At 45.6% G+C, this 25,041-nt stretch overlaps 1 protein-coding gene and 1 non-coding gene across 2 annotated transcripts; both read right to left on the reverse strand.

Annotated features, from left to right (window-relative positions):
* Positions 1-20,521, reverse strand: LOC119386170 (ornithine decarboxylase). Its single transcript, XM_037653511.1, has 10 exons — positions 20,362-20,521; positions 19,713-19,802; positions 18,792-18,891; positions 12,746-12,822; positions 7,414-7,580; positions 7,149-7,283; positions 5,822-5,987; positions 4,930-5,083; positions 1,404-1,507; positions 1-372 (listed from the first exon to the last, which is right to left on the reverse strand). Exons 1-10 carry the CDS (start codon positions 20,473-20,475, stop codon positions 1-3), a joined length of 1,479 nt encoding a protein of 492 aa, XP_037509439.1. The 5' UTR covers positions 20,476-20,521.
* A 600-nt stretch (positions 20,522-21,121) lies between these two features.
* Positions 21,122-21,195, reverse strand: Trnas-aga (transfer RNA serine (anticodon AGA)). The gene has a single exon. It is a non-coding gene; the product is annotated as a tRNA-Ser (tRNA).
* Positions 21,196-25,041: the final 3,846 nt, after the last annotated feature.

Genomic DNA, 25,041 nt, shown 5'->3' on the forward strand with positions numbered 1-25,041 from the left:
TCAGCAAGGAAGAGCCGCTACAGGCACTGCATTAGCTTGCTCGTCGCAGCCCGCTGCTTCTGATCTCCATTGCGTCAGGAGGCTTCTTTTGAGTACACCCTCTGGTTGACCAAAGCCGCTGCGCAGGGGAGAAGCGTTCAAAATTCGAAGGAGTGCGCTGACGTTTTCCTGCGGCGCGATGTAGTGCACTGCCGGATACGGTAGGCCGTTGAAGCCCGACGCCCTGCTGAGCGAGTAAGCGCCGATATTGTCCATGAGCAACCACTCGCCCACATTTACGGTGAAAAGAGGCTTCCTTTCAATGCAGTCCACTGGATTGCACGTGCCGCCCCACACGGTGGTCGGGACGTCGCGCTGTCTCTCCAAGGGTTCCTGCATGTGTGAGAATCAAGTGGAAATACACGTGAGAATGCCTTCTTGTTTCTGCGGTAGTAATGAGTCATTACGAGGCTTGACCTGTCACGTCCTATGATAGATGGCGAGACTTATAGCGCACTATGAAGGGCACGGACGAAGAAACTGAAGACAGGACGCATCGTCCTGTCTTTACTTTCGTCGTTCGTGTCCGTCATAGTGCGCTACAAGTTTTGCCAAGTATCGCCACTAACAAGCCCATTCTTGCATCGTTTCAACAAATAATAGATGTATCATTTGCTTTGTCATTTCACTTGTGAGTGTTGAATTGCACTCATCAGGGACATCAATGTGACCAAGGTTGGTCGTCACTTATGGATATGTGTTAGAAAATACGCGGGACCAACAGAATTGTTGACAACAATATGTACAAGTCCGTTTCTCGGCTCTCTAAAAATGGCTGCGACCCCCACAAAACGTAAAAAGGCCATCCTTAGGTCGTAATAACAACGCGTCGATCGCGTTGCGTTCTTTTTTTTTTTCTTGTGTGTGTAACTTGAGCGTCAAGTAAAATACCGAATTGTTAAGTGGAGGGTCCGTGTGTAATTGACTTCCAAACGACATCTGAATTGATGCTTTGACGTTCAGTAGAAAAGATAGCTGTGATTTCCTTTTATCTCCAACATCTGCACGTAGATCAATTATAACACTTTGGGATTGTTGGTATGTATCATGCTGCAGTTCTTTGTCAGTGTGGTGCAACCAATACAACGATGAAGAGAAATGAAGACGACACAAAGCGGTATACTGTTCTGTTTCTTTCGTAAGAGTGAAGTACGTCAGGTGTACTTAGTTGGTTCAATGCACATACTTGGTGTGTGGTTCGAACAGCTCTTTTTTTAGCTTTGTTCTAAGCACCAAGCTCCACTGCTGCGGCGTCGCGGCGCATGTGAGTAGCTACTTTAAGTTCGAATGACAGCTGGAATGCCTCAGATGGCTTATACATTTTTTTGACGCAGCGGAATGACACTATGGAGTGGTATGCTGACCTTCAATGGCCAGATTTTGACGTCCAAGTAATCGTAGAGGTTCCGCGACACGCAGTTGTCCCTCGATTCGTTGATGAACACGTCCTGCTGAGTTTGGCTCCAACCTACGCGAAAAAAAAGCGCAGTTACAAATAGGAGGAGAAATTTATTTTCTATACAGGTGGGCCTACTCATGCAATATGTGCGGAAAATATTATATCGTTGAAAACACCGATTTAACTGGTACCGTCGCCCCACAACTACAATGCGACAACGCATTGATCCCAATCTTGAGAGCAAACTAGACCCTCAGTTCCCACGACGTATCGACACCCTCATGCATCACCTACTACTCGGAAGAGCATACACAAAATTTTTTTGTTCCGAATTAAGTGCGCGTCATATTCAACATATTTGGGCAGTCATAATGATGAGGATGTGCATCATCTGTTGCTGGACTGCCCCAAGAACACCACACATAGACAGCAACTCGAGCAGGAGCTGTACTTGCTGGACTAAGAGCAGCATAGGCGTGGTGCTAGCGCCCAAACTATTCATCCTACGGCAGTATGCCCAGCCAGCGTCGTCATTCAGGACGCTCTGTACGACGTCGAATTCATCATAATTTCTGCATGCTCTCACGATGTCATCCTGGGATGAGATTTTCTCTCCCGCCACGACGCCGTAATTCATTGCGAACCAGCCGAAATAGAACTCTCACAGTTCTCAGATTTGACGCCGGCCGGCAGTCAATCGGCTTCGAGCAAGATATTCGTCAAATACGATACCAAAGTGCCTCCAAACTCGTTAACGGCTGTGTCAGTCTACTGCGCCGGTCTCTCCAATACCGTTGCACTCCCTTCGCCATCTGACCACGTTTGCATTAAAAAAGGCTTGCTGGTGCGATTTGCGACCATGCAAGTCGCTCAAGGCCGCTATTTTTGCTACCAACCTATCCCCGTACATTGTTGCGTTGGTGCGAGGGGAATGTCTCGGCAGAGTGGAACCCCTCAAAGACACACAAGTTATCGACGCACCGGATGACACGCACTGCCCCAGTGCTGTTTGCACGTCTGATTCATCACCCGATGATGTACTTAGTTCCTCAATTGCTGACAACCTTACGTCGGTCCAGCGTTCCCAGCTTCTGTGCCTGTTGCAAGAATTTCGTTCTTCTTTCGATGTCGCGCAAACTTCTCTCGGCCGCACATCCGCTGTTACGCATCGCATCGACACTGGCGTCCAACCGCCACTGCGGCAACGTCCATATCGTGTATCTCCCGCAGAACGTCTGGTAATTAGCGAGCAAGTCAACGACATGCTTCGACGGGATGTTATTTCGACTCTCAAACAGCCTCTTGGCTTCTGTTGTTCTTGTTGCGAAGAGGGATGGTTCTGTTTGAACTACCGACGGCTCAAGAAGATCACTCGTAAGGACGTTTATCCACTGCCACGAGTAGACGACGCGATTGACAGCCTGCAAGGAGCAGAATTATTTTCATCTCTCGATTTGCGCTCAGGGTTCTGGAAAGTACCCATGGCTGATGACGCTCGACCGAAGACAGCCTTTGTCACGCCCGAAGGCTTGTACGAATTCAACGTCATGCCGTTTGGACTGTGTAATGCGCCTGCAACCTTCAAGCTCATGATGGATACCGTTCTACGCAACTTGAAAGGGCACACATGCTTGTACTACCTAGACGACGCCGTCGTTTTCGCTCCAGACTTCTCCACGCATCTTCAACGCCTGCGGCGTGTTTTGACGCGTTAATCCTAGGCTACATCGTGTCCAAGGAAGGAATCCTACCAGATCTAGCGAATCTTCGGGCTGTGTCAGAATTTTCCATACCTACGTTCGTCAAAGTACTACGCAGTTTCGTAGGATTGTGTTCCTACTTTCCACACTTCATTCGAAACTTCGCCACCATCATATCGCCGCTGACGAAACTCCTTGGAAGTATGGGGCCCCTAAATTCGTTGTCGTCAGAGTGCGACGACACGTTCGCAAAGCTCCTTCGTTTGTTGACGTCTCCTCTCATACTACGCCACTCGACCATACGGCCCCTACAGAGGTACACATGGATGCCAGCGGTGTTGATCTCGGCGCTGTCCTTGCGCAGCGCGAACCAGGGTTCCCTGAATGTCGTGGCATAGACATGTCGTACGCTTACTAAAGCCGAGACCCATTACACCGTCACGGAAATAGAATGCCTGGTGATCATCTGGGCCCTCACAAATTCTGACCTTATTTCTATGGTGGCCCATTTGATGTCGTTACCGACCATCGTGAACTATGCTAGTTGTCGTCATTGAAGGATCCCCGAGACCGTCTTGCCCGCTGGGCACTTAGCCTACAAGACTACAATATCCGCGTGCTGTACCGCAACGGACTCCAGCATGCTAACGCCGACGCCTCCTCGCCCCCTCACCACCCTCCTTGCCTGACGATAATGCCCACTGCTCTGTATCTCACATTGCCGTTTCTTCCATCGAAGTTGACATTATTGCTACCGAACAGCGCAAGAATAAATGTGTCGCCTCGCTGATAGACCTGCTCACTGATCCGTCGGCAGCACCACCCACTCGCGCTTTGCGTCGTCAAGCCCACCATCTCGCCATTCGCGATGACCTACTGCACTGACGCAATTACAACGCCGACGGCCGCCAGTGGCTACTAGTAATACCCTGCAGTCTGCGTTCTGAAATACGCGAGTCGTTTCACTCTGATCTGCAGTGTGCCTACTCTCGGGTATCCAAAACTTATCGCATTCGACAACGATATTTCTGGCGGGGGATGTACCGCTACGTGCAGAAGTTCGTTCGCTCCTGACTCAATTGTCAACGCCGAAAACCTCCAGCAGGTCTACCACCTTTAGCTTGCCGGTGAAACTTGGCCCCCCCTAAGGGAGAACCCTGGGCATGCCTATGATTAAGAGCCAACTTCATTAGCGAAACCAACACATAACACTTGACTGAAAGCAAAAAGAAAAGAAAAAAAAAAGAGCGACATAGGCTGCTACTCGCCTACAGCTTCTCATGAAACTGTCTCCAACAATGCGTGGAATCTGCCCCAATGGTCTGGGAAGCGCAGTGTCCATCAGGTGTTTTTAATTGAGCTAGGTAGTTGCGAACTGTAGAGTAATAGTACTGTTCTCTGATGCGAGCATATTAGCTGGAAAAGCTTGTCCCGTGTCGGCGGTTCCGGCTGTGCTTAGGCCCTCACTTAGTTCTAGCTTCGCCTATTGCTTTGCCTATTGCTTTGCCAGACAACAAGTGGCATTTAAGCTAGAACGCATGCGGGTCATTTCTCATTCTATGTGCAAATAAGTCGCGCAAGGTCAGGCATGGGCAATGGCAGCCTGCTTTGTGCGAATGCATGTTAGGTATAGCACGATCTGGTAATGCACAGAAACCTCCATTATAAGCGGCATGGAATTTACTATCCCTAGGTGATGTATCACCGATGTCATGCAGTGTTACGGAAACAGTTCTGAATGCCAAACAAGACGCCACGAATGATGCAACACATGCGTTGTAAGTGGCTTACCGTCTAATACAACCTCGCGGTGCCGCTTTCCAATAACTTGGACGACGAGAGCGTAAGCGGACGTCACGAAGAACTGTCCAGGCTCGGCAATGATTTGCACCCCGCTGGACACTGGGAAGTGCAGATCTGTAGCCAAGCGTATAGCCTCGCACACCTAAGACACCAATAAAAAAATTGACGCTCAGTTATGCAGTAAGTAATCAGTAATCAGTAAATGTGTTTGAATAGACTCAAGAAAACGTTTTGGATATGCTGAGTGACATTGTTTATAGCTGAATCAATTGGATGCAGACGAGGAAAAGAAGTCAGATTTCGAGAATTGATATTTATAAACTGAAGTAGGCTCGTTTATATGTGGTATGAGAGCAGTATCCAACGACCCTTATTGTTACCCGTGTTCAAGGGCGTAGCCAGAAATGTTTTCGCGGAGGGGGGGGGGGGGGGGGGGGGTTCGACCACACTTTATATATGTTCGTGCGTGTGTTTGTATGTGTGCGTGTATATATACGCAAGCAAAACTGAAAAATTTCGGGGGAAATTGGAACCCTCCCCCTCCCCCTGGCTACGCCCCTGCGGGTGTTCTATCGCTGGAATTCAACGAGCACACACAGAGAAGTGACATTAAAACTCAGGAATTCCTTCCATTGTATCTGATTTTTCTTACCCTGTACATTACGAAGCCTTCTCACAGACGTCACAAATTCAACTTATACAACGCAATCCAAGTAATACCTTCCAAAGTAATCGTTATGGCATAAAAGCCACCCAGCACTAACTTTTTAAAATGTACGTAGCCGCATGTAAAACAGTCCATGCCGATTAATCTGAACAATGATAAATGTGACGTTCGCTAAGATTAAGCGTATTACGGGAGATAAGCAAGGCTGCTTACCTCAAAGAATTTCTCGCGTATTCTCAGGCCTCCGGGAAAGCCGCCACCAACGTCGAGAACCCTCATCGTATTGCCCATGCTCGACGCCATATCAAAGATGGCTTTCGCTCGTTCGATTGTGCGTGCGAAGATCACAGGATCCTGATAAGCGCAGCCAACGTGAAATCTACGGAGAACAAGGAAATCGCGTGGCGTTGTATTCTCTCACACGCCAGCAGGCAAGCTGTGGCGTCTAATGTGGACGTGTATTCGTCACATTAAACACAAGGAAGGGGGGAGGGGGAGAATTTAAGAGCTAGTGAAGAAACGTTACAAATGATTCTCTCGAAAATGCTGCTATATGTGCGCTATTGCCTCACGTATGGATCGTATGGATCAAACTACTACTTGCGCATTTGTTACGGTGCGCAAGACACGTAGAACTGGACATGAAAGAGAGCATCTCGCCGCCTTGATTTTGCTTCGTGTTGTCTTTATACTTTGTCAATGCTTTTCGGTGGGCTATTTGGTTTTGAAGCATTGTAACGAAAAACAGCGCAAGAATACAGGGGCGGAAAGGTGCTCGTGTGTGTGCCCCTTACTGCGCCTGTCTTGAGCTGTTTTTCGTTGTGGTCTTTATACTAATATAAGAGTGAACAAACTAACCAGGCAGTACGGAGCGACGTCTACGCAATATAATTAAAAGTAAAAAAAAAAAAACGAAAAAGAAAGCTGTCTCAGTTTGTTTAGAACAAGTTGGAAGCAGCACACCTCACCATAGTGATAAAAGTATCAATTCCACTGATATTCAACATACGAGACAAATCTTGTAATAGTGTAAAAGCGTCTTATTAGTGCAACTAAGTACAAAAAGGTTGCTGCGTTATCAATCAATCAATCAATCAATCAATCAATCAATCAATCAATCAATCAATCAATCAATCAATCAATCAATCAATCAATCAATCAATCAATCAATCAATCAATCAATCAATCAATCAATCAATCAGTTTTATTGTGTAACATACATATAATGGCTGGTTATTGTTATACAGGTAGCACCCCAGACTCAGAGCCCAGTGAAAGGCAGTTGCAGGGGTCCGTTTTTTAACAGTAGTAGGTACTGCTGAGCTACAGAGCAAATATAGGTACATACAAGTGTAACGAAATACAATAAATACATATTATAGGTACATAGCAATACATCAATACATGTTACCTCGTCGTTAACATCGACTAATATTTCTGCGCGGGTGACCTATATCAGCTGATTTTGGTAATCTTTACGAGAGTGCAGATCATAATGTGTAAAGAAGATGTAACACATTTTAACAAATTCCATACGTACGATAAGCCGACAACATTGCTTCCGCTCCTTCGAGCTTCTTGAAGGATTCTTTTAGCTTCATCGAAAGAACAGCCAAACTTGGAGTTGAATGAATGCTGGGAACCCGTCTCATCGGCTTCTATTCGAAGCAGCAGCCTGCGAACATAGCAAACACGTATTTGACCAGAACAGACTCGTCACTGGGCATCAATGAATAGTTTCGCTATATCATTGGCCATTACTTGTCACCCAGTTTGGGAGATGCCCATGCGCGTGATTACTGTACCTTGCCCGTTTGTCCTTGATCTTGACCAGCTCTTCTGCGGAATCGAATGTCATGAACGTGACGCCGTTTTGCTGAGCGAATTTAAGGTCCGAGACGCTCTTTATTGTGTTCGCGTACACGATGCGATCTGGATCAACCCCCATGTTCAGCACAGCGCTGATCTCACCCTGAAAAAGGAAATAATAGGCCTAATAAGAAATTCCGCAGAAAAATAGCTCATAACGTGGTTTCAACGCGCTTCTTCCACGTCCACTTTTGAAACTACACATCTACAACAATAGTTAGTTATTAGGCGAATAGGATTGTCATTCACCCGACACTGCAGCTTCGTGTTCCTTCAGTTGTTGCTTTCCTGCTACATATGGATGATTAACAACACTTCGTTTCATAAACTTCCGTACATTTTTCAAGCTCCCGCTGAAATTATCCTCCATTTTTTTACAGTGTATTTCACGACAAAGTCAGACATTTTTCAAGAGGGTTTCACTAGGGTTGATCTGAAGTTTTACGAACCACTATCAACATTAAAATATGGCAAATGAAAGCTCCTTCTCACGTTTACTGGTTCAGACACCTGTTTTTTTTTTAGTTTGGCGTGCTAGCTCGAACGTCATTCTTGGTTATTAAAAAGAAAATGAAAGAGGAAATGATTTATGACTGGAAGTCCAGGTGCGTATGCGGGCTGCTCCTGTCCCGTGCGCCTATTTCGCACTCGCACGTGGTGATGCCGCCCACCATGTGCCGAATCCGTTGCTTGTATCCGCGAGTGGGTCATAAATATTGCCCTTATTTTTAGAGCGCCGGTACAGGTATTGTGGCCGCAGCATAGGACACTGCTCTGCACGCGTACGTTTCCATACACGTGTATGCACTCAAGCTGCAATGACGAAGTTAGCAAGACCGTTGAAGTTTCCGCATGAAAGCTATGGCTATAATAATAATATCTGGGGTTTAATGTCCCAAAACCACGATATGATTATGAGAGACGCCGTAGTGGAGGGCTCCGGAAATTTCGACCACCTGGGGTTCTTTAACGTGCACCTAAAGAAAGCTATGGCTATAAACCACGGGATATGGGCTGTTGAAACGATACTGAATGCTGGAGTTTCTTTTATTGCGATAGCAACTATATGGACAGTCTCGGCTGATTTTTGCCGTCGCCATCGCAGCTGTCATGCACCGTATATGTATATGTCAATATATATATATATATATATATATATATATATATATATATATATATATATATGGACATATACATATACGGTGCATGACAGCGGCGATATGTATATATATATATATATAAATTTATATATATATATATATACATATAAAAGCCATAAAGAAAAATAATTCAGAAAAGCTTTCCGGCGCGCGGAATCGAACGGGCGACCTCTTGCTTTGCAGAGCGCGGCGTTAGCAGTTAGGCCACCAACAGTACCGTCTTTCAGTGTGCTAACGGCGAGCTATTTATATACACAATTTACTTCAGCATGCTTTCTTAGTTACCACATAGATGGCGCGAAGTGCGCGCGTGGCGCGCTTTAAAGATCATCGCCCTGCTCCTGCGAACGCCGCGGCTCTTTGCCCTACAGGGCGTAGTTGCCTTCGTGCGCTTATCTCGAGGAAAGAATTCCAATTCCAACATTCCAATTTATTGCTGTCGCATTCATTGCTTCGCCGTTGCGGTGAAACTGTGACTTTTTTTTTTCAGTTTCCATTTCACCCATATGGCTTGATGTAGAGAAGCAGGAGACCATAATGTTCAATCACAAGAAGCGGTACTCCAGAAAAAACCATGCATAATGATTTTATCAGACATTTTTCCTTCGCGTTGAATGTCTAAATAAACCTGCATATCCGTGAGCCGTCGTCCTTTCGAGCGAATTCATCCATTAAGAAGCTATATCTCTTCGATAATGGCGAACTTGAACCGTGGCCTGTCGTTTGGTGACCTATGAGAAATCGCATTTAAATCACTGGGCTCATCATGTCACGCTTGGACGACTGATGCACAACCATAGATGCTGTCCTTCTACTTTAATAAACGTGAAAAAGGGAAGGTCGGCCACATATAGGAGTGGCTATGCAAAAACTATAATAAACTCAATGCAGCTCTACTGGACAGGGACAGGTAATATGAGGACGCACGTAGAACGCTAATTTTCAACTGCGAGTTTTTACTTTCGCACGCGCTTCATAGATTTATACAGTGCTGGGCAGTATAGAAGATACATGTATCTTAGATACTATCTTAGATACTCTATAGGTATCTTGTATCTGTATCGCGATACGTCTCGAGAGAGGAGTATCTGTATCTGTATTTCCGATACATTCGATAATGCATCGTGTATCTTAAGATACAAGATACTTCTTTCGCAACACAACCGTGCGAAACAATATTCGCTGGTCAAGCTCCCATTCTCAAGCTGGTAATAGTGCCACTAAGCCATCTGAATAAGTCTAAGGGCAGTGACGCAATTTTATTTTTCCGCCAGAGTCCTCCAGTTAGGGCAGAAGATGAGAAAGACAAGCGCGCAGACGTCTACGCCCAGCCCACGTACCTTTTGTTACGTACCACGTACACGTGTACCACGTACACGTTACGTACCACGTACACCACTGGTACTGATGCTAGGTCTAATAGAGCAAGCGTTTACCTAACAGAATATATCTTGGCGCGCCGTATTTTTCAATTCCTGCTACATATATTCAACGATTTTATGAAATCATAATTTGATTATTAGCACAAGCGCTTTCTTAGCTGTCATTTTGCATCCCATACATTATCTAGGTCTCTGTACTGTTTTTTCGGTCTCGTCACTGCCGTATGTCTTTTTGAACGTGCTCCCAAAATAAGATCTCTGCTTTATTCTTTTAATTGTCTGGTTTATACTTCTACTTCTTTTTACGCATTTACACGTTGCCAAGGCGATTTTGAAAACAAATATATAATTATGTGGGCGTCCCTTGAGTGACAACACAAAATATTCTGCTTACCGCTTAGGAAAATAGCGAAATTGAGTTTGCATTATAATAATGGAAATCATTAAGAGCCACCTTAGAGATGTTAGGAAGGGGATTGGGGAAACTTTGTTTTACTGAATGCTCCGTTTTACTCATGAGCGTCCCAACGAGCCCTTTCAGGAAATTTTCTATAAGCACTGAATTTTCCATTGTCTCAGCAGGTAAGTTGACGATACTTCCTGCTCAAAGCTTTTAAGGGCGCCGTCTGTATTGTGTTTCTGTACTCATTCCATCTTGATGTTTGATACAGGACCACCTCTATATTTTACTTATATTTGTTTTTCTGTTTTAGGCCTTCCTAAATATTTTTCGTACTACTAATCGCCACCTAATGGAAGCTATAAGCGGCAATAGTGCGAATAGCGACGGTGTCCTGTGACGCTTTGTGCAACTATACACTACGTCTGGGATGTTTCTTTGTTGCACATGTTCTCTCGTTGAAGAAAAATTGCTAAAAGATTGCACGTTAGTGAGTATATCAACAAAGAATCCTTTACGCCAGCAGATAAGTAGAATATGAAAATTCATTGCAGTTTTACGTCATCTACGTATACACCAGAGGTATCAAACTGAGCTTATAGCCAGTGGGCCGCAGTCGCTAAATTTAGCTCCAAGGGCAGGGAGATCGAAGATGGTGGCAGGGAGTTTGAACAAAATGACGTTGCCATTCGAAAGGAAGCCTTTCCCATGTCTCATATATAGGTATTTCTGAAGGGGATTTGGAGTCAGGATTCGAGAAACATCGATACCGATGTACACAACGAGTAAATTCTGGACGCGGATTTTGAAATATAGAGTTTTTGTTCCACGGTTATGTTTCAGCACATGGTGACCACATGTTCCTCGCAAAAGGAATGCTAGAAACCTATCAAGTCTGTGTAGCTCACGAACATACTTATTTAGAAAATAAAAACAAATGGGACGAAGATGGTCATGTGTGCCGACCGGGCCGCTAGCGAAAGGTCTCAAACCCTTAGTAAACACCATGCGTCCCGCCCCCCCCCCCAAAAAAAAAAAAAATGTCGCTACCAGCGTTGTTGCTGCTGTACACCTGCTCAGATATACAATATTGTGCAAACTGTCCTTTACGGACAAGGTAAAAGTCCACACCGGTATTTGCGCCGTCGTGCGAAGGCTTCTTATTCACGTTATTGTGATCAAATGGCAACCCGCTAGCTGGTCGGCAAGCTGAGCAGCGACTACCATAAATTGCAAAAATGACAAGCGAAAACCGTTGTCAGCGAAGTGTATAAAGAGCTGTCCTGAGAAGAAGCTAAAACAAACCACAGTAATTGTTTTGGAAGGAAACATTACTTTGAGTAAGAAGGCCAAAACTTTTGAGATACTGACAGACACTTCACTCAAGTGAAACAAAATAACAGTTCAGAAATTTTCAAGAAGACATTTTCGTGCATAGGTGTTTGCTGCTACATTATATGGATCTATATTAACAAATTTGTAAGTGTATCGAAGCATCTTAAGATACAATTGCCAAGCATCGTATCGGATACAATTATTGTGGCAGTATCTTGTATCTGTATCTCCAATACATCCTGCCTGAGTATCTTGTATCGTATCGCGATGCAATTTCAAAGTATCTTTGCCCAGCCCTGGATTTATATCTGTGAAGCGTGTATTTATATTGAAAACGGACACTAGAGAGGCAACATATAGATAAAGATCAAACAACCGACTCGCGTCCACTACTGCAATGACAGCCTGCTTGGAAATTTCTAAAGCGACAACTGCAGGAACCGCATTTCTTTATTCGACAAACACCGATGAAGGAATGCTCACGCACATCCTTTCCTGTTTACAGTTTCATACGCTCAATAGCTTCTATTGTCATCTTGCTTTGGGCTCTGTTTGAGGATATCCGTGTTTTCAAACACGGGGACACAGCCGCAAGTCTGGCAATACTTGCCACAGTGGCCCGAAACAGCGTTCTTGACATCATACTGACGTTCCCTAAGCCACTGATTTATATAACGGCCTGCTGGCGACATGCACACGTTTGCCTGACAAGGATATTGTAAAGGGCGGAGTGCATAGTCACGAAAGTCACGATACACCAATCTATCTAGTGACATCGGTGTATTGCAGCAACAGCAGCTTAAATAACAGAGAAAATGCAGAGTAAATGCATATATTCCTTATTACGTCAAAAGCGCAATAAGGAATTTCCTACTGCGCGTGCCCAAGAAAAGAAAAGAAAATACTACGTGCCCATCAAAGTTCATAATTCACGAGCGTGCAACCTGAAAGATTCTAATCGACGAATGTTACTTCAATTAATATTTCTTACCTTATTGGAGCAGTCAAAGCTGACACCATGACTGTTGAGAACGTTGAGGACTATTGGATCCCGACAGGCTTTGATGGCTGGCAGATGTATAGATAGAAAGAGATAGAGAGAGACAGAAAGAAAAAAACGATAAATTTTCATTTGCTTGTAGCTTTGTCAACAACAACGACAACAACAACAAAAACAACTCGGTCTGAGTTCATTGCCACTTGATAAAGAGAAAGTGTTTTCAGAGCTCACATACTTTAATGTACATACGTGATCATAGTATAGCATCGGTTCCGCGCGACCTTGGCAGAAGTGGTAAACGATACTTGAAAGTTCTACAAACGTCGATATAACAGTTAATAAATGTCAGCACAATGCATTTGATCGTCAAAGGGAACTTCTTCGGAAGCCTAACAGAAATTTGAACCAAATTTCAATGCGAAGTCTGACAGAAATACCGCCACAAAGTTCGACGAGACATCAACATTACGTTGAAGATAAACTACAACAGTACGTCAGCATCAGCAGAAAGTCCAACAGCAGACCAATAGAAGGTCCAAGTTGGTTTTCGCCTTCGCATTCTTAGCAAGTACTAATCATCTCCCGATTATTTATTTTAATACTTTTTGTGGGAGTGCGCCGCGCAGAGCGAGTAGAAACTACCGCTTGCCATCACATGGTATCTCCCCAAGATTCTTCGTCGTCATTTCCGTCGGCACGTCGTGCGCGGTCGCCGTTCGCTTCTCTGCGATTGTCTGCTGGCTTTGTTAGCACGACGGTTACCGCACGTGAAACGGAAGGACATGCTGGTATCCGCAAAGTTGGTGACAATCAACGCACTCGACCGCGGAGAAAAGAAGTCTGACGTCGTCGGTGCATACAGCACCCCAAGTACATCGCTTACGATTGAAGAGCAAGTCCTGTGTTAGGGCCAAGAAGGACTGGAGGCTTCGGGCGCCCAACGAGTATGTGCAGCAGCGTAAGAAGGTGTTCAGGTGCTTTTTACATCGATACCTCATTTTCACGTGTATTACCTGCCCCTGCATTAACCTGCACCCCCAACTACAAACCCTCAAACGTAAAATATATTTGAAAAAACCCTGCGTATTGCTCTGAAACCTCCTTCCTTGCAATATCGTGAAGCAATGCGGTGAAGCATACTTGCGCACCGAAATTCGCATCTAAATACGATAAATGCTTTAAACGTTTCATATCGAATTATACGATACACCGAACTGATTCCCGTAATTTGCGGGCTCGATATATGCGGGTTTGATTGTATTGCGATACCAGGCCCTATTGTAGTCTACCTTCCCTTGTATGTGCAACTAATAAACGAAAGAAACAAATAACTAAGAGGGTTCTTGCTTTATTATCTAATTGGAATGCAGCCGCGCGACATATTCGCAGTGCGTCCAGCGAAAATCACCACATCTGTAGCGTGTAGCGTCGCACGTAGAGGAAAAACAGAAATCAGTGGAACGCAACTTGTTAACTTGTTATTATGAGACCGTCACGTCAATTTGATCAGAGAATTCAGAACACGCAAAAAACACTAGGTCACACACATAGCTGCGTGGCACATTTATGCAACCATGTTTACAGGAAAGCTGTTTTGACTTACGTAACCAACATTCGGAGCAGCTGCAATGCGCACGCCATTCTTGAATTATATGCAAACGCATTTACGACAAACAGGGTATACAGCCAAACAATCGGGTACGTAGCAATGCCTGCACCAATTTTTCATAAGACATAATTTTCTTTAGTTATCACGGGGGAAGTGAGTCTGCTAGGACACCAAATTAGACTAACCGAGCCCCTTCCCGTGCCACGGGAAATGCACTGTATTGTCCAATGCACTGCATTGCATTGGGCAATGCCTAACAATATGCGGGAGCAGTGAGCGAGAGCGAAACACTGAAAACATGGACGCAATAACGACTGCAGCTGTTACGTACATTTACACCGGGTCAGTAGACTCGCGCTTTCTTTCTTTCTTTTTTTCGTGATGATACATACGAGTTCGGTGTAAACGAAAAGAGCTTACGAAATCTCGAATCGAGGTTCAATGTACGCGAATGCAGAAGTTGAGCTTTGCAATAATTGCTACGTCGCAGTACAAGGAAAGTCATTAGATGGTTTCCTGCTAGTGAGAGTGACTGCACCACTCCACGCAAAAAGGCAAGAAAGGCGAAGAAAATGACTTAAGCTGCTTTCGCACAAAGCACGAAGCGCCGACAGTGATAGATTTATCGACCGAAGAGAATTACGGCTTTTGGAGTTTTGTCTTTATATTTTGGCACGGTTCGAGAGTGACTATTTATACAGCGCAGCGTATACTGCTGTATCGCCTTCTTGCTGGTTGATTGCGGTATCATACGAGCAGCTATACTGTGTGTTCTATTAAATGCGAAGCATTTAATAGAACACACAGTATAGCTGCTCGTATGATACCGCAATATGCGCGCGTTTCTATCTATCTATCTATCTATCTATCTATCTATCTATCTATCTATCTATCTATCTATCTATCTATCTATCTATCTATCTATCTATCTATCTAGCCACCTACGTCTGGGTGCTGTCATGATCGCCTCCTTCAGTTGGTGTAGACCAAAATTAGCATGGGAGGGTAAGAGGATTTGACTAATATGACTGTCGGGTCATGACATGAATAACCTGACAGTCCTGTCGCGTACGTCGTCAAACCCTTTCCTCTAGACACGTGTGGCACATACCCGTTTACCAAGGGCCGCGGTGTACGGGTATGCGCCACAGGTGATCGACAGTTTATATCTACCCACGAACCACGAGAACAGACAGTGATAATTTAAATGCGAGAGCGTTAAGAAAAACCGACATCGGCAGCGTTGACCCGACAAATTGATTGAATGAAAATTAGAATCCCAGCAGGAATCGAACCCAAGAATTCTGCGTGGCAATAAGGTATTCTACCACAGAGCCACACCAGGTCTATAAACTGGCTTGGAAAAACAGCCTATGCAGGCGTAATGTCGGTGCAACGTCAATTGTGGTTGTGGTGGTGGTTATCTGATTTTGCAAGAAAGCAATAAAAAATTCATATGAAATCCTACAATACAGGCTTAATATCAGATTAACGTCTGTGGTTCCAGTGCTGGCTCCGCTTTTGTAGCAGTCTAATAAACATTACATTTGTATTCATAGTATTCAGCAAGCTATACTGAAGTATTGCTCGACCCCTGAGGAATACATTAACGAAAGTTACGCATGATATTCAAATCATCGCACCGTAGAGTGCACTTAGTCCGCCAGAACGACGCAGTGTCCTCTTCATTTCTTACGAGGCTGGGCGATGGCCTCATGCTGGCCGTTGATGATGCCAGAATGACGGACAGCCGCTTTGTAGACTAGGCTACGTAGGCCACATCAAGAGCGTAGGCAGAAATTTTTTCAGGGGGGGAGGGCACCACCTTGATCTGAAGTGGGGGCCGGGCAGCCAAATGTGGCCGAGTGTCATTTTGTACTCTGTGTGCCATGGCAAGAAAACATTTCGGGGGGAGGGAGGAACGGGCCCGGTGTGCCCCCCCCCCCCGCCCCCTAGCTACGCCACTAGGCCCCATACGCCCACGTAGTCTACGAATACGACACACGCCATCCACTGATGTTGGTCTACGTAGCAGTATCCAGGCCTACCAGCCTCGACGGCCTATACCTCACCAACGCTAAGGGTGACTTGAGGTTCCGACATGTCACCGGCTCTATCGACAAACAATTTGTCGACGAAGTGACCGAGGCATCCACGATTTCCAACAGCTGCACAATACCTCATTCACTACACATGGACCTCTCGTCACCGCGATCACGACCGGATCCGATAACACTGATCACGGTGATGATGACTTTGTTCAAGAACTGTCAAGAGCCTCTTCCACACATGCACACGGGTTCGTGAAACGTGTGTCCGTTCTCCATCATAAGGGACAAGTATAAGCACTACATATCAGCTTACCGCTTCTGGGGTTGGTAATACCCATTTTGCCGTTGGCAGCGTTACCCAACTGTAAACAACCGGTTATATAACACATATGCGGCTCTTCAACATATATACGTGCGCATAAAGTTTATACAAACCTTTAGCGTCATTTTGTAACGTTTCGCTCATAAAAAAAATTACGCCACAATCAACTTCCCGCCGCATGCTTCGCATAACATCGACTCCCACGGTGCATGGGATCTGCCGAATTTTTTTGATCCCTTCGTTTTTTAACATGACTCACTAAGACTGCAGCTCTTTTGTTTTGACGTCCGGATGCATGAATTTCACTATTGTTAAGTACCATGAAACTGGGCCATTTTGCGCTGCAGTTGTACTGTTATAGTGCAATGCTTTGTGCATAAGAGGCCTAGTCAACTTTAAAGAAAGGAGAAAAAGAAGATATGGAGTAGCATATAAGGTATAGAAAATCGCGGTGAGCTGCATGACCGAAATAATTTCTGCGCCAGATGTTTGAACAGCTTGGTTTTCATTTCGGTGATAAGTGCGCTCAAAACGTGGGACTTGAGGGGGTGGGGGGGAGGAAGGCAGTGGTTGCCTAAATGATTGCTACAGGAGGAGACGGGGAGAGCCCTAATAGCGTGCATAGTGGTCCCTTTCATTTCCCATGAACGCCTTCGGTGGTTTCTTTTTCCTTTTGCTGAGCAGGACATCGCACTGTCTACGGCTGGCGTTTGCACTGGTATCTAGTTCTATCACCTCTGCTTTTTGCTTTCTTGCGCATTCTAACGTAACCACCAAACAGTTGTGTTACGACCACCAATCACTTGGTGATGACAGGGTGTGTAAGCGCTTCGAAATTGTTACACAGGTTATACATGTTTGTCACCAATGAAAGACAGTTGGGCCTTCTAATGAAACTCCAGGCACCCGCCCGTGGTACATGTTGCTTGTAATGTCGCAGAAAATGTTTAACTCTTATGCGAATATTTAGTATTCGCTTGCAAATGCAACTGCGTCTGTTTGGAATGGTAGATACCGTAAAGTGAGAGAAATAAATGGTTAGTTCCTAGCCTATATTGCCATTCAAAGAGGATGTACTGTTGCGTGGTTCTCGCGCTTACGATAATGTATACAGTTATCTTAGAAAGATGTCATATCACAGAAATTATTTGATTATGGTCCTCAGATGTCAATTAAGCCAGTCAAATGCGGCGCAAGCGACGGTACTTAGCCCGTTATCTAGTGTTCTTATATTCTACAAAGACAGGATTCGGCTATATTGAACAACTCCAGATTAGATTCGCCGATTTAGATTTATTTATATAGTTCAGGAACATTTCGTTAGCGCAGTTTTTCCAACTACATGTGCAAGTTCCTTGTACTTAGTATACAGTTGCATCTTCACCACATTGAAAAATGACCACTGTGTTTACGAGTTGAACTCAAGGCAATGTATTTTACAGCACAGCGCCATGAATGCTAATCAACCATGAAGTTAAAATAATAAATTTGAACTCTATATGCAAGAGACACCGAGAACGTGGAGATGAGGGAGTCATGATGATGCGCTGAGACGCAGGGGAGATGTTGTCTCCAAATGTGCACGAATAGATATATATGCATGAATGTTATGAGCGTCCCCTTTGAAATGGGCGGTGGTCTGTGAACCACAAGCTGAATTTGTTTATCTGCCATTGTCTCGTCTATATCAATGTAAGATCTGAAAGAAAAAAAAAAAGCTATAAATTCACGGCCTAACTTTCTGGGCTGTATGGTAATGCAAATCTGATTTTTATGCTTGTTAGTTTTTCTTCTTTCTCCTTACTTTTCAACAATCAATCCGGCAACCCCCTTTTATTGATACTTATTCTCGTTCTGTTCTGGCTTATTTACGCTTAGCACATGTCACTGATACAGACAATAGGTGTCGCTGTTCAGCAATAATCTCACGCACCACAGTCAAAATTATCCAGCTAGTGCTACGCTGCCAAGAAAGCCTACTGATTACTTGGGAACAAAAAAAAAAACATCACTACAACGTGACCGCACCAGCGAACACTTAAGGAGGTGACTCACCATAGAAAGGCATGATTCTTGGAAGACACTGTCGCCAGAGGTCGACCTTCTTGGCAATGTCACGCACATCGCAAACGAAGAAGGCTTCTTGCTCTGCACGCTGTGAAATTAATTTCAAAGTAGTTCGGGCTTCGACCAATCTCATCCCATCGGTATCCGGCTATTTATTAAAAAAAATAATCAAAACCACTTCTATTGTCCTTTTTACACTATAATGTAAAACAGGGACGTACGCTCTTTTATTTTAATAAAAGAAACGACACCACACGACCGTGTCTATTACACCAATACATCAGATGGCGCATTTGCATGAACTTGATAAAAAGCTTGTAGAGCGGGCTGCCAAACCTTGGCAGCATCAAACACTGTCTGCTATTTTAAGGATCGGCGAGCATAGGCGTTGCGATGGGGAGCGGACGCCGGGGTTATTCAACCCCTACACCCACTACACCGCTGAATTTTAGCAGTTTGTATGTATATATACAAGTGCACATGCAAAAACACACGTGGACATATAGGCAAACAGGAGCACCCCTCCATCTACACACACACGCACACTCCCGAAATAATGTCCTCGCTACGCCCCTGCCGGCAAGATCACACTGCCAGGGGAAGTAAGAGGCGTCATCTTGTAGCACTGCCGGAACAAACGTGGATTATCTAACCTCAGAAAGCGTACTAGTACAGCAGGACACAGTGCAGTTCTAGAGGTCCTACCCCGAAGGAATCATGAGTGACCAAGGCTAGTATGTCTGTGAACTACGCGCATAGACCTACGCATCATAGCAGGGCATAAATATGATTGCTCTTCTGGCATTCGATACATTTTCTGCTTGTCGACTGAAATTATGTTTCTCTTGCTTTTTTTTTTCATAATCGTGCAAACGAAATATGCGTGCTAACAACGAAGTGATTGCTTACCCGCTTAGCAAGGATCTGCTTTGCCACGTCGTGTACTGATCCTCGAGTGAAGACGTAAGTTCCATCATCTGTTTCGTAATGGCCTTGAGACTGGACCAAGAACAAAAAAAAAAACCAAAAATACGGTGAAGCAATAGCATTTATCGTATTTTTTCGACTGCTCAGTTGCTGACCAACGAATCAGTTGCCGGCATGTAAAAGAAAGACGGTGGAGGGAGCAAAGAAAGTTCCCTTCGAGTTAGCGGGAGTTCTCAAGGGTGTCACAGAAGGCTATGCGGAAATCAAAAACGCAGGTTGGCGTCGCTGAGACGCGAACATCGCGAAGTATGAGCAACTGTGATTAGCAAGCATAAAGTGCCTTTTGAAACATGCACGGACAGATCCTTCAAATTGTTTGGAAGGCTTATTCGCCATTGCTCGTGTAATTTCATGCCTTGCATCTACTTTATTGCTCATAAATGATTGTGCTGCTCATAACCCCCCCCCCCCCTCAATAAAAAAAAAATCTTAAAAAAAACGAGATGTACCCTTCAATTCTCACGCCTGCATTTTGACGACAGCGATTTTGACGTTGGTACCTTTCCGCATTGATACAAGCCGTAATTACGTGCCAGAATATTGTCGTGTACAGGCGGCGAAATTTCCTTACCGCACTTTGTGACATCAAAGGTCTCTGCATATGTCCAGGTCTGTGAGCATTCGCAGCCGTCCATGATCCGGCTTTAACCTTAGGTGGTCGTAGGAGAACCCGGCTCATCAACATTGGGACGACTTGAATGCCGCTGATCGTCGAACCACGATACGCTATTTTATTTCCTGCAAAAAAAAAAAAAAATTGTTTTTTGAGCAATGTTTACTTCCTCTTCAGGGGGCCCGGCCTTTCATGATTGGCAAAAGAAGATGGGAGGGAGGAGGAAGGAAACAACGAACATCCCTTCATCCTCTCTTCAGTTATTTATTGCCAAGCTTTTTTCTAAAGAAACTTGAGGTTGCCTTTCAGTTGTCTTCTCAGACCAGTCATTGCTCACTCATACTATGAATGAGTGTACACTCAAGAGCAAGGATGCCAACCCGGTTTCATGCTATTAAAAATCATATCAAGCAGAAGTAACTACATTGCGGGTAAAGTTTTCGCCGTTACGCTGCTGCACCGAATTCGTCAGTTCAATTCCAAGCGGTATGAAAGAACGCTTGTGCACATTGCTTTAACTGGGTTCTCAGTAAAGGTCAAAAGGCGGTGAAAACACGCCCGAAGTCCCCCACTGTTGCAAATCAGTTTTGCGGAATCCCGCAAGGTGGCGGAAGGGTTAAGAAAGAGAAAATAGACAACCACCCGATTGTAGCACGAAGCCACAAGGAAATCCATACGGATTTCTCAGAAATAAAGCCTCTTAGTTGCCGAAAAATTCGTCCTGGTCCGGGGATCGAACCCGGGACCAACGCCTTTCTGGGGCGGTCGCTCTACCAATTGAGCTAACCAGGAAGCTAGCAATTGGCAGCGCGAGGGCGAATTCATCGACAACTCGAAGCAACTCGACACATATTGCAAATCAGTTCTGCGGAATCCCGCAAGGTGGCGGAAGGGTTAAGAAGGAGAAAATAGACAACCACCCGTTTGTCGATGAATTCGTCCTCGAGCTTTAAAGATAGAGAGAGAGAGAGAGAGAGAGAGAGAGAGAGAGGGAGAGCACGCAAGCACAAAGTCGCACACTTCACAGTCATGATAACGCCGTTCGTCTATAGCCTCCGGTGCAAGTCTGATGTCTTCAAGAAGTTGAGCACTGCCTTCGTCGCCTTCACCCGCGATGACCTCTCAGGACGATATTCCAGAATGATTTATGCCTTCATCGGCCTGGGATCTATGCGAGCAAGTGCAATACCGTACGGCGATAACAGCAATTGTGGGCCTGTCAGGCTTGTCTTTGACACGCAGCGACGTCGAAAGCCTATCAACTTGCACTTTTGCCGAATATATTTTATCCTACTGTGGTGAAGCTCTATTATTTAAACAGGTAACTCTATGTCACATACAAGTTGATTAGCAGACACTGTTGAAAACTGAGAGCAGTTGGAAAACCCGAGTTCCTCCCAGTTGCATCACCCGCAGTAAATAGCATAGAAAATTGTACTCACTACAGCGTGACCCACTACGTCGCAGATGAACGTGTCGCTTTTAACCGCGGGGAAGAGAAACTCAGACAGCCTCTATTCCAGCCTTTCAAGCTGCGATCGTCGTTCCAAAAAACAGTTTGATTTTATAAACGCACAAAAGCTTTCTATATATTACAAAGGGGCTCGCATAAAAATAGAAAAAAAAGGATAACGAGGAGGACAAACGACGTGCCACAAGTTGTTTTTGGCCGGAGGGAAAGGGGAGCATGCGAGAGAGTGGTGTGGGTTTGAGGCGAGAGGGAAGAAAGGCCTCATATGAGCAGATGGTACAATAGCTGCAGTGTGCGACGTGCAATTCGTTTGAAGTAGTGCGATAACACTTACACGGTTCGTCCAGTGCGAAGCAGTGAACTGATCGGTGGCCCACCTGCTGGTCCGCAGAGAAATGATAGGAGGGGGGGGGGGGTAACGCTTTTTCGCTCAAAAGCACTTTCCACTCGGCTTTCCCGTAGACCTTCACCTGTCACTGAAAAATGGAGACGCGTGTATTTAACGGCTGTACGTTGGCGAGTGGAGCAGCAATCAGGGGCTAGCAACCAGCATTTCCGGGCTAATAAAAGGCATGTGCACAGTTAGCCGTGATATCAGTAAGGAAGGCGATCGAGGAATCGTGAAATTGTCGTTCCAGGAGCACGAATGTTAATAGGATTTGAGCACCCGCACGTGACTTCTCTTCACCGTGTTGGCATAAGCGATAATGTCCACTGTTGGTGTCCGCCGTGGTGGTAAAGTGATTACGTTGCTCGGCTGCTGACTCGAAGTTCACGGGTTCGATAACGGTCGCGGCGGTCGCATTTCGATGGAGGCGAAATGCTAGAGGTAATGTACCGTACGGTGTCACTGCACGTTAATGAAGACCAAACGGTCAAAATTTCCTGAGCCCTTCTTTGCCACCCCGCCTCGGCGGCCTAGTGGTTATGGTACTCGACTACTGACCCGAAGGTCGTGGGATCGAATCCGGTCAGTGTACTTAGATTGATGCCAGTGTACTTAGATTTAGGTGCACGTTAAAGAACCCCAGGGGGTCGAAATTTCCGGAGCCCTCCACTGCGGCCTCCTTCATGATCATATCGCGGTTTTGGGACGTTAAACCCCAACAACTATTTTTCTTTGCCGTGCAAACCACTGAAGTCTGGAAGACTTCTTTTGATGAAAATATCGAGGGGATATTCAGGCCCATGCGTGATCTTTTTTTTGTCCGCAGGAGTCGTCAGTTGCTGGCAGTCGCCCATGAGTGAGAATGCGTAGCGAGCGCTTGTCGAATTCCTGTACATAGGTTATAGACCACCATACCTAATGATATTGCCTAACATTTTCTCAAAACCTTGACGATACCAAATCGGAAACCAGTGACAAGATTCAAAAGGCTTTCGTTGTCGATGACATGAGAGCATTTCGGAGGAAGGAGTGGTACAACCACTTTGAAGCTGGCCGGACATCAGTGGGCAGCGAACCGCGTTAAGGCAGATCCTCAACAAGCAGAAATGGAAATGTCACTGAGGAAGCGCGAACTTTCGCCATAAAATACCGCCGCATCATAGTCCGATAATTTGCGAACGAAACAGGCTTTAAGTGTTGGATCAGTATGCTGAATTTTTCGGGATGCTGCGCTGCGCAAACGACCGCATATCTGCGCAGCAAAATCTTGGTAGCTCTGTCATGAGAATGCACCCGTCCAGTCAGCACATAAGGTTTAGGATTTCTGCACAAAACACAACATTTGTGCGATTAGTCAGGCTCCTTACTCTTCGACATGGCTTGGTGTGACTTTCGGCTTTTTCCCAAGCTGAAAATTTTCGCTGAAAGGAAGCAGGTTCGTGCTAAGAGGAGGTAAGAAGGAAGGAAAACAGATGACAAAGGAGAGCCAGTGATGTTAACCAGGCTAGCATAACCAGTATGTTATCCTGCACAGGGAAAAGGGATGGGAGAGTTTGAAAGAAGAGTAAAGAGAGAAAGAGAAAGAGAGGGAGAGCGCGCACACCACGTCACAGTTCGGCAGTCTTGTGAGGTATACGGCATCACTATCAGTCTACAGCGTCTCGTGCAAGCCTGTTGTCCTTAGAAGTTTCAACAGGACCTTCGTTGCTTTAATTGTCGTTGACTCTTTCGGGATTACATTCGAGTATAGTTGCTAGCGACATCGGTCTGGGGTCCAGGCGAGCGAGAGCAATTGCGATTGATCGTTTCTGTACGGCGTAGCGAGGACAGTCGCAGAAGATATGCTACAATGTCTCCTCCATGCCACAGACGTCGCAAAGAGCTATGTCGGCCATTCCAATACGAGACGAAATGCGAAATGCTACGACCCGCCTGATCGCCTTTCGAAAAAGAAGAAAAAAGAATAGAGGCATTTCCAATAGAGCAGAGGTGTGTGAATTATCGAGGAGACTACTTTGAAGGGGATTATGGCTATGTACCTCCTAATCAATAAACGTATATCTACTGATCATGGGTTCAATATTTTTTTAACACACTTCGTATTTTCTATCCATAAACCCCAGCCTCGTCCCCTCCAGCGCTGCACTACTCAGTGGTATGGCAAAGCAAGCATGTTGAAGGGAAGTGTCACCAACAGCGAGATTCTGCTTGTGCGTTTCCGCCGCTCTTGTCATTATTACTATTAATATTATTAGATGCGAAGTATCTTATGGCGGAGTTCAATCCGGTGGTGGTGGTGGTGTGCGGCGTGACCGCCGTTGCTGCGCATGCGCATACCCTCTCCACTCACTCTCTTCCCTCTCCCTCTCCATTTTCCCTCTCCCATCACCCTCTCCCCTCCCCATTTCCACTCTTCCTCTGAAACGCGGGCTAGACATGCCGAAATTCTCTCCTGCCGCGATGAGCACCAGCGCATGTGCGTCCCCTCCCTCTCTCTCTCCTCTCCTACGCTGCCCCCCTCTCGCACGCCTGCTGACCGCGTTCCCCGCTCGCCCTGTGAGAATTAGGGACTATACACGCGCTATCCGCACACCCGCTCCGCACGTGGCGGGACACCTGCCGCCCGCAAACGGAGGAGGAAAAACCGGAACGACGCCAATCGTCGCACACGGGGTACCGGTTTTTCCTCCTCCGTTTGCGGGCGGCAGGTGTCCCGCCACGTGCGGAGCGGGTGTGCGGATAGCGCGTGTATAGTCCCTTAACGGCCAGGCTAGAGGGA

Source organism: Rhipicephalus sanguineus, chromosome 3, assembly GCF_013339695.2.
Source record: "Rhipicephalus sanguineus isolate Rsan-2018 chromosome 3, BIME_Rsan_1.4, whole genome shotgun sequence".
Taxonomy (NCBI): Eukaryota; Metazoa; Arthropoda; class Arachnida; order Ixodida; family Ixodidae; genus Rhipicephalus; species Rhipicephalus sanguineus.

What these genes read in the sequence shown, in the direction of transcription:
- LOC119386170 (XM_037653511.1), bottom strand. Translation starts at nt 20,475, where the DNA reads ATGTTGATGAGCCGGGTTCTCCTACGACCACCTAAGGTTAAAGCCGGA. An exon ending in CTTTGATGTCACAAAGTGCG is followed by an intron (nt 19,803 to 20,361) that starts GTAAGGAAATTT and finishes TTCTTGGTCCAG; the next exon opens with TCTCAAGGCCATTACGAAAC. An exon ending in AGCAGATCCTTGCTAAGCGG is followed by an intron (nt 18,892 to 19,712) that starts GTAAGCAATCAC and finishes TTAATTTCACAG; the next exon opens with CGTGCAGAGCAAGAAGCCTT.